The sequence below is a fragment of the Phlebotomus papatasi genome, chromosome 3, assembly GCF_024763615.1.
Source record: "Phlebotomus papatasi isolate M1 chromosome 3, Ppap_2.1, whole genome shotgun sequence".
NCBI classification, from domain to species: domain Eukaryota; kingdom Metazoa; phylum Arthropoda; class Insecta; order Diptera; family Psychodidae; genus Phlebotomus; species Phlebotomus papatasi.
In genome coordinates, this window is record NC_077224.1 from 74349861 (window position 1) to 74360290 (window position 10430).

General features: G+C 32.6%; 1 protein-coding gene across 1 annotated transcript in view; it reads left to right on the forward strand.

The window, feature by feature from the left end:
• The window catches only part of LOC129806761 (angiotensin-converting enzyme), a 79356-nt gene extending 69972 nt beyond the window's left edge, over positions 1 to 9384 (forward strand). The window contains exons 7-8 of the mRNA XM_055855533.1: positions 6489 to 6629; positions 9044 to 9384. Of these exons, the coding sequence (XP_055711508.1) occupies positions 6489 to 6629; positions 9044 to 9365 (463 nt within the window). The 3' untranslated portion in view covers positions 9366 to 9384. The remainder of the gene's footprint in view (positions 1 to 6488; positions 6630 to 9043) is intronic.
• The last annotated feature ends 1046 nt before the right edge of the window (positions 9385 to 10430 follow it).

The window sequence follows — 10430 nt, forward strand, 5'->3', positions numbered from 1 at the left end:
CTGGTTTAATCTCTACAATTTCTCTATTTTTCCAAAAAAAAAATACGAATATGCCCCCAACACAGATCGCAGCAAAAACACGAAATTGACACACTACGAGAGAGACGGTACACTGATCTACATACTATTAAACCACAAATTAAGTAATAAGATCACACCAAAAAAATCTGTGAATACAACTTGGTGCTATTCACAATCTGTTTTAATATTATTAAGTAACATGATCTTTTCCAGCAAAGTTAATCATCTTTGAGATGTTGTACCTTCTGTAGACGACCTTTCTCTTTTTCTGGACCTCCAGAGAAATGCGTGATCTTCGAGTGATCAATCAAGAATTGAGACCTCATCCCTACAAAGCACTGCGTGAAAAATGTCTGTGAAATTGCACAATTGGCAATTTTATGCTACTCCACACTTCAATATTAGATTAATTTACCACCACAGACCATTTTTTTCTCACGATTGCGAGTGATCGAGAGTGATTCAGGGCTTCTTTTTTTTCTGGGCTGATAGTAGAAACATTGTATGAGATGATCTGAGCCGGATGATATCTTGGGCGGTAAACATTTTTTTCTCTCTTGCCGGGATTATGTGAGAAAACAGTGAAAGCAATATAAATTAGGTGGTATAAACAATAATTATGTCACGTAATTCATTCATCTTTTTTTCGCTCAAATGTTTTTTGTTTAGTCGTGATGGCATCATCGCTGCTTAAGAATAAATTGTTGACTTTTATTTTGCGCTAAGTGGTGCAAATGTGAGCAAATGAAGCATAAAATTACGTGTTTAACGCGATTTTAGAGGAGATAATCAATTAAATTGCAAACAATTAAAGAGATCCGAGTTTCATTTAGAAGTTTTTTTTTTCTCATCAGGAAATTTACTTTAATTTTTATTTTTTTTTACATAATTGGGGTAAATGGAAATGTATTAAACTTACGATGTTTTACTGTATTAAATTACATTTCATTGAAATAATCATTTTAATTGTTAGATTTGGTCTTAAAATATTGAGACAATAATAATTGAAAAAATCGTTTTTAAAACTAAACACGTTTAACGTTAGTCTGATAATCGTAAAATATTCTGAAATCGATTTGCTAACAGGCGAAGTAAAGTAAAGTGGTACAAGTTGGACAATGGTACAATTTACACAGGGCTTTTTGTCTTGATGAATTTAGTACTTCATTTTTATTTGTATATTTTTAATGCTTTAGTTTTATAATTTGGTTCCTTGTGCTTAAGACAAATTTTGTACTGTGTTTATCAAGAAAAAGCCATGTCCAACTTGTACCGGCGAATTGTCCAACTTGTAACACTAATTCCAAATTATATCACTTTACCCTATAATTCTCCAAAAAGTGTCTTGGCTAAAACGTAATAGGTTTCTATTCCAACACAATGTTGTTTATATTCGAAAAATTCAAACAAAACTTCGAATTTTGAAAATTAAAATTCGGACAAGGTTATTAAATTTTAAAATACTATAGTCTTCGTAATCACCTCTGGAATTTGATTTTCCAATAAAGTCTTGGATAAAGGAAAAAGGTAAATTTGAACAACAAGGCTTTAAGGCTCGATGAATGCAAACTCAAATTCGAATTTTCGAAATAAATTTTTGGACTAAGATAGGAAATTATGTGAAATATCATATTAAGAAGCTGTTAAAAAATTATTGTACTATTCCTATGAAAAGTGATCATGTTTTTTAGCACTTCACTGTTCTCAAATAATTGTATATAATCGACGTTTCTTTGTATTGGTTCCTGTCACGACTATTTGATGGTTTTAGAACACGTCGAGGACCGGAGAAAACAGTCCTGACAGGAACTAAGACAAAGAAATATCGATAATACTGTAGCACTTGAGAACAATAAAGTGCTAAAAGAAAACATGTTTATTTTTTCATTGGAATAGCACCATTATGACCAGCGCACAATAACTTTTGTTTGTAAACATGCTTTCAAAATTTCCCATAAGACTGAGCGAGATGACTAGATCTAGATCTCACTCACTCACTTTGAAATGTCAAAAACATATTTACTAAACAAAAGTTATTGTGCGTTGGGCATTACTCAGAACAAAAATATTATGAGTATCATTCCTTTATTTTTATCCACAACAAAGAGAAGACTGACACTCGAGACTCTTCGAAATTCGAACAAGAAGTGTTTAAGTCACCACGCGGACGAAACGAGAAGTAAAAATTGTCTTTGGCACTCGAAACCGATCTTCGAATTTTTGAAAATCCAGCTGTAGCAAAATGCTTTTGAAATTTACTTTCGTGGAAGCAATTTACTAATAAGACAATAAAAGTCTTATTACTTTGAAGAATGTACTGACACACACTTCGAAATTCAAACAGAAAATATCAGAAACTAACGAAAACTAAAAATGTCTTTTCTTTGGATTGCGAAACCGATCTTCGAATATATTTCCTCTTCGAAAATTCCGATTGTGAACATCGGTATAATGAACGTTTATATCGTAATCCGTTTCTGAACGTTTTATTCATAGTGTATGTTTCACATTTGTTTCACACATTTTAATGTTTGTTTTAATGAGAAAAATCAAACATTAAATCATTCTAATTAAGAAAAATATAATCTTACCCATTTAACCATTAACCTATTTATTTTTGTAATAATATTTTTTCTTGAATGAATGTATAGCAATTATTAATATACTAAAACCTGCAATTTTCTTCGAAATTCTACCTAATAACCCGATGTTGCAATCGATATTAAAATTCCTTTTAAATATTTACATTAAATGAGGCTGATAAAAAAGCAATTTAGCATATTATTATAACATAACAACCAATGCTGGCAGACAAAAAAAGTGTGGCATTTCTCACAGGCAATCTTCTTGAAAGATCACTTATTTGCATTGCCACAATCTCGATTGGTGAGTGCGATAGAAAGGAGATCACTCTTGATCTTACATAAAATGCTGAAAATGTCCAAAAAATATTAAAAAAGACTCGCATTCTTGCACAATATTCTCCACTTGATTTCCCGTGAAAGACAAAGGTGGGTACAATTGAAGAAGATCGTTTTGAGAAAATGAGCGCCTTGACATTTTCACTTGGAGAAACACGAATAAATCCAGCTGCAATTGCAGAGTTTAAAAGATTTACTCAACCGAAATTCTTTAAAGAAGTTCACACCTTTCACTCATTTCAGCTCTAAATTCGTCTGAATTGTCTAAGGCATGGAATTTATTTCCCATATCATTGTTGAATTTCTTGCCAAGTCTTTTTTTTTATTAGCGTTGTTGCAATCTCCAGAGAGCCTCCAAAGTGGCTCAAACGTAATCTTACTAGCCCCACGACTTCCGTCAAAATTCTCTCTTGGAAAAACGGTGCAGAAAATTTGAATTGTATATCAGACAATCGGCCATTTAATCAGCGATCTAGGAGATTACATCACGAGGTATTTGTTGTATGCAGAGTATTTCAAATAAACAGATTTAGCCGACAGACAATATTGATTTGGAGCCAATGGGGTCCAATGGCCATATAAAAGCCATGAGAATAAGGAAGGGAAAGGTGGAACAGTATGTGATCTAAAAGAGACTTCAAGTCTCTTTTAAATAATATTCCCCAATCGACCACTCATTTATCACTTTCCTAAAGTCAACTGCAAGTGCAATAAATAGTGCAAGGAGAACGGAGGCACATCCAATGAGATGAAGAAAGTGACAAGGTGCACTTCGCCAAATGCTCGAAATTGGAAAATCATTGTGATAAAATTGACAGACGTCAAAATGTTTTGACAGTTTAAAATTAAAGTTATTTTAAAATTCAGTAGTCGAAAGCAGGAAGAAATACAATAGAGAAAGACTTTCAGGGTTCGCACATACTCTGACTTCGAACACTTCAAATTTTTCCCATATTTTCGTAATGAAACTGACTTATTTTTTACAGGATATATGTGTCTTAAGACTAGTTGTTATAATATTTAAGCATAGGTAAATTTTATTAAAGAAATACGGGATAAAATATGAACTGTTCGAAGCCAGATTAGGTGCGAAGACTGAAAGGCTGGAGAGAAAATGTTCATATCTTACGGCGTTATCACACTTGCACATTAAAATTTTAATGTGATTCACATTAATTGTCGCTTGTGAGCATCCAAATATGTTATTTGTGTCTTTGAGTCACTTAATATTTGGGGTTTTTCTATTTATTGATAAAGAAGTGGAATTGGCCTGCAAAAGTCAGATTAAATTTACCTAAAGCATAAATATTTTTCACATTAAAAAATTAAAGAGAAAATCGCATTAATGCTATAAATCAATTTATATCAAATTTTGCGGGCCAAGTCTACCTTTTTATCAACAAATAGATCAAATTTTGAATATAAAATGATTCAAACACACAAATTACACATTTGGACTCTCACCAGCGACAATTAATGTGAATCATATTAAAATTTTAATGTGCAAGTGTGATAACACAGCTAGACTTAGCCCCTTCCAGGGTAATTGAATAACATAGTGAAAAAAAATTTTTTTTCTACCTATTTATATAGTGTAACTGCATAAGAAAAGAATTTGTTACTTGGAATTTAAATCACAAAAGAGAATGAAGGAAAATATTATCAAAATCGGTACGACGTGATACTTTCCACGCATCACTTAGAGCTAAATCTGCGCATGACTGTGAAGCACACCTGTTTTTCCACCTCTGTCGCACAAATTTTTCCCCGTCGTTGAAGACTAAAGTCACTAAAAATCCACTACGTCAGCAAGTCAGATGGCAATTGCGGAGAAATAAATGATCAGAAATCGTCTAGTTTGTGATCGTAAACTGGCGCGAATGGGTTAAGTTTAACTTTAAATTATTTAATTGCGTTATCTGGAGATTTTTTTACCGAAATACTGAACGTCTTTGCAATCTTTCCACAAAATCGACAAGGTCTTGATTTCTCATTAAATTTTAGTCGATTTCGCGACGTTTACAAAACAAAAATATGCGATTTTGCGATTTCTGCGAAAAATCGCATAATTTTACGATTTTTCTACAAAAATCTCGCCTTTTTGCGAATTTTTTGCTAGTATTTTCTCAATTCCTATGGGAAAAGTCGTACGATATTGAAGTCTCTGGATAAAAGCGCACAATCTGTGAATTTTTGTGTTGTGATCGCGCAATTCAACAATTTTCGTACAAAAATTGCAATATTTTGTATAAAAATGAGATGATTTTTCGATTTTGTGGAAAATCGCACAATTTCGCGATCTCTGTACAAAATCGCGCGATTTGATATTTTTTGTGCACAAATCGTGGGATCTTACGGTCTGTAATATATACAAAAACCGCGGGATTTTACAATTTCTGTACAACAATCGCTTTATTTTGTGTAAGAATTAGATGATTTTTTGATTTTGTAGATAAATCGAATAATCTTGTGATATCTGTATTAAATCGCGCGATTCTGTGACTTTTGTTCACAAATCACGGGATCTTGCGATTTGTAATATAATAAATGCAAAAATCATAAGATTTTACAATTTATGTACAAAAATCGCATTATTTTGCGATTTTTACGAAAAAGTAGGGTAATTTCGCAATATTTGGTGGAAAAATCTCGCTATTTCTGAGCGGAAAAGGTTTTTTTTTGTGGGATCGCATGATTTTGCGGTTTGTATATGCAATAAATTGTAAGATTTTGCCCTTTTTCTACTAACGGTTCACAGGAATACTTACTTAGTCATCCGTTTTTTGGAGGTAGAATTGATTGTTTGCTATATTTTGGTCAGTGTTTGAAAAATTTGACAACAATCGGAAAAAGAAAAATTTTTAACATCAATCTGAGTAATAATTTAAGCCTTATTCATTTTATTTGTGTAAGAATGTCAACATAAGTTTTTTTATTTTAAAAATTTATTAATAAAAATTTAAATTTAAATGCTCGTAAATCGTATAATCCACTAAATTATATTGATCTTTACACGATCACTTGACGAACATTTATTGTTCTTTTACAAACATTTGTTCGTACACTTTTGTTTGTTTAACAAAACTTTACAAACAAATGACAACATTTTACGAGCATTTTTATGTGTTTACGAACAACTATTATGACATTAGAAATACACTTATGTCAATATAACATCTGTCAATTTATTGTCACTGTGAGATAAAGAATTGCGCCATCTATTAATAAGGACTGGTAGATTTTAATTCAAAAATCTTATCAATACTAGACCTATGTTGCTTGAAAATAGCTTGTTGTGGTGAAATTAAAGAAGTCTATTAGTTGAGTAGAGAGAACCGCCTCTTTGTTGCGGCAAAGGCATCCAAGATATTGCGGAAAAGGCCGCGTAACACCGAAAGTGAACTAGTTTGAGGCAAAGCCATATAATAAAATTGAATCTGGTGATCAACTATTTGCCATTATTTCCGCATTCGAAAAATGATCCAATCGCCAGTACAAATTGTTGCATCTGTTAATGTCTTCCTGCCCTGGTTTTCTTCTTCACAGATATTTCGTGGGAATTATCTTGCAGTTCCAGCTGCATCGGGCCATGTGCCTCGCCTCGCGACAATTTGACCCCAGTGATCCCGAGAAACCTCTACACAAATGCGATATCTATCGCCATCCAGAGGCGGGAAACCTCCTTAAGTAAGTTTATTAGCATTTTCTGTTTGTCTTTCTTCTCCATCCATTTAAGGTGACTAATTAGACGTAAGTTTTTTGCACACTATCTGCACGAGCACCTTGAGGGGAAAGATAGTATTTTCTCAAGGGATTTCTCACAGTTTGCACATTTACAGCTACTTTACAATGGACCATAAGAAGGTGGCAATTTTTTAAGTGATGCAGAACACTTATTCGCAAGGGAGTTGCAAAGATTGTAGATTGAGGATAAAGATTGCAATCAGGTTCTTTCTAATAGAAAAAAACTCACAAATTTTGTCCGAAATTTCGTGAAAATTTTATTTAGAATTTTGTTTTTTTGAAAAACTACTTTCACCGTCCAACAGGGAGGGTGGGGCAGTTTTACGCAGTAAAAGGTTTTGAATACTCAAGGACTTAGGGACACATTTAAATAAATATTCAAATTATTATAAATAATAGATTATTTAGTATAGTATTATTCATATGAATTGGAACTAAGCTGCATTTTCATCTACACAGAAAAAATGTTTTGTAAAAATGTTCGTAAATATTTGTGAATTCCCATAGGAGACTTGCGAAATGCTCGTAAATCGTATAACCCACAAACAAGTTCGTAAAAATTTGTATTTTTTTTAATAAATATTGTTTGTAACTTGATTACTCGACGAACATCTTTTGTACTTTTACAAACATTCGTTCGTAAATTTCGTAAACAGACAAAAAATGTTCTTAAAATTTTGTCATTTGCTCGTAAATTTTTGTTTATGAAACATTTTACGAACATTTACGAACAAATTTTTGTAAAAGTACAAAAAATGCTCATCAAGTGATTATGTTACGAACAATGTTTGTGAAAAAATGTACAAAATTTTACGAACTTGTTTGTGGGTTATACGATTTACAAGCATTTCGTAAGTCCCCCATAAAAATTTAGAAACATTTACGAATAGTTTTTCAAAATATTTTTTCTGTGTATCAATTCTTTTATTACAAATTGCTCCTTGGAAATTACAAGGGGCCAACTCAATCTGAGCCGTTTTTCAGGAGATAGTATGAAAGATTAAACTTTGTATAAATAATTATCTCAATTAAGTATGTTAATAAAAATAATTTAATTCTTTTGCATTTGTATGAGCATTATTATAAACATAGAAACATACATATTTTTACCTTTCAAAATATGTTTTTTTAATGAGTTAGCTCTTTTTCATTATAATGATGCGCAAATTTTCATAAAATTAGAATGACACAGGATCAACTTGTTTGAGTTAGTCCCTTGTTTCACAAAAATTTGAACGATAAGTCTATTTTGTGCCCCTTGACTTCAAACAAAACCGCGCAAGCAATCATGAAGAGTAAAATTTTGAAAAACTTTTCTAATAACGAAATTTATTGACTCATATGCATTAAAACCTCAAAATCGCCAAAAAGTGAGTTGGCCCCTTGTAATTTCCAAGGAGCAAAATCAATCAATCAATGTCTGTGCCATTCGGCCGGTATACCACTGTATTCCAAGCTGAGGTCACAGCAATTCTAATTGGGGTTTAGTGCCTGACTGACTTTAGCGTTTTTGGCAGGAAAATAAACATATTCTCAGGCAGCAGAACAGCCTTACTTTCCATATCAGGAAACAACTCCCGCTCTTCGCGGTAGTCAAATACCGGAAAATGTTAAAAGCGGTCTGACTTACCAATGAGATTGGTCTTCATTTGGTGCCTGGTCACTGTGGAGTTGTGGGTAGTGACAATATTGTACGAATGCATATTTTTTTTAAAGGTTTTAAAAACATAATAATCCTTTCCCAAAAAAAATCATAATAAGACACAATCTAGCTTTACAATAGAGCTCTCAGTGAAAGAAAGTTTTCAGACAATATCTTAATTAAATCTTGAGATATTAAGTGCTTAATAGAAATATGTGAAACATTGGTATAATTTTGTCCTCCACTGTAGTCTTGCAATCTTTATCTATAAAATCTTCCTGGACTCCTTTCAACTCTGGTCAAGTACCTTGCACAATATTATTCTCTGTCTTGAACTATTCAATTAAATCAAAAGCTCACCTTTTTCCACAACACCTGCCTCTTGGGGGGAACAGGTGGTAAGGCGGGAAAATTAGGAAATTGCTAATTAAATAGAAGTCGAGCAAATAAAGTAATTTAGAGTTGTTGCTGGTATTTTTTTTGGGTCAGAAATAAGATGTTATTTAGTGTTGTGTTACAGCATAGCACCTCGTAAATAGATCTAAATATCTCTGGGTGGGTAATTTCAATTATTCTGTAGGCTTTTGTCGGTGATGGAATTTATGAGAAAAATGTCGGAAGCTGGTGCCTAACAAAAGACTATTGAGGTGCTCATTGCACAATTGTTGTGAGAAGAAGACTCACTAAAATCTCATTACATTTTGCCGCGCAATAGAGATTTGATGTCCAAGGGAGCCTCTCAGCCGTGGCGGGAAGTCCTTCAGGAGACAATTGGCGAAGGACGCCTCGATGGATCGGCTCTGAGGGAATTCTTCAAGCCGTTGGAAGAGTGGTTGAGGCAGGAGAATTTGAGAAATCAGGAATTTGTGGGATGGATGTACGATGGTGATTACTGCAAACACAGCATCGAAACAGCCAATCTTCAGGTGATTGGAGGCTTCTACAATTCCGCAACTAATCTCAAAATCTCCCTCTTGGGGATCATTTTGACGCCACTCGTGGGAATCCTTGGCATTCAGCTACTTTTAACCATTTGAAGTTGTGCCAAAGATTGTTCCACATTTCATCCGTGACCATGATCGCGTGAAGAGTCAGAGATTAGCACATTCTGCATTAATGAAGCAACGACACAAAACTAAAAGCGCCATTAGAAATGCTCCGTTTGATCCACAAGAGAAGGAGGAAACAGAAAATATCGACTAATTCAGTGACCTTTCGATCTCCACAATTTTAGCGATAATTCTAAAGATCACCAGCGAATTATTCATGCAAAAACACTCATCAAATTTTGGTTGCATTTTTTTAGAATTCAAGGAACTCTTCTTCATCATCAAAAAAAGATCGATTGATATTGAAAATAATTTTTTGAAGTCAGAAAGTGTAATTAATTAAAAATTATTTATTCGTCGATGTGATCTTATGCTAATTCTTTAGCTCGTGTTCACCGTAACTTCCAAAAATAAATTCTTTTAATATTTGCAAATGGGTTAATCTGATTGATTTCTCAATCAGCTAAATCAGATTAAAATAAAACGATATATAATACCAATTTTAAATTTATTAAATATTTCTTAATAAATCAATTTAGTTCTGCAATGCGAAAGTTCAAAAAATCAAGTTAAATATTTAGTATTAAATTTCAAGATTTTCTATTCTTAGATTAAAGATATATAGGGTAAAGTGGTACAAGTTGGACAGGGCTTTTTTTTCTAGATAAATTTAGTACTTCATTTTTATTTCTATATTTTTAATGCTTTAGTTTTATAATTTAGTTCCTTATGCTTAAAAACAAATTTTGTACTGTATTTATCAAGAAAAAGCCATGTCCAACTTGTCCAACTTTACCCTAAATAGCCGGCTGACCGTAAAACTTTCAGTATTGGCGCTCTAAAAGATCTTAGAAACCAACTTTGAATTTAAAGGAAATCAAAAAGAAATTTTACAATTTAAAGACCTTTTAATGATTTAAAGCTTAAAGATTTATTTCAGAATTGAGGACATATAGTTGATTGATCAAACGAATTTATTCCGATTTTAAGAATTAATCATGAATTGGTTAAAAAAAAACCAGGAACTTTAAGAAGTTTGTTAGAATATTTACA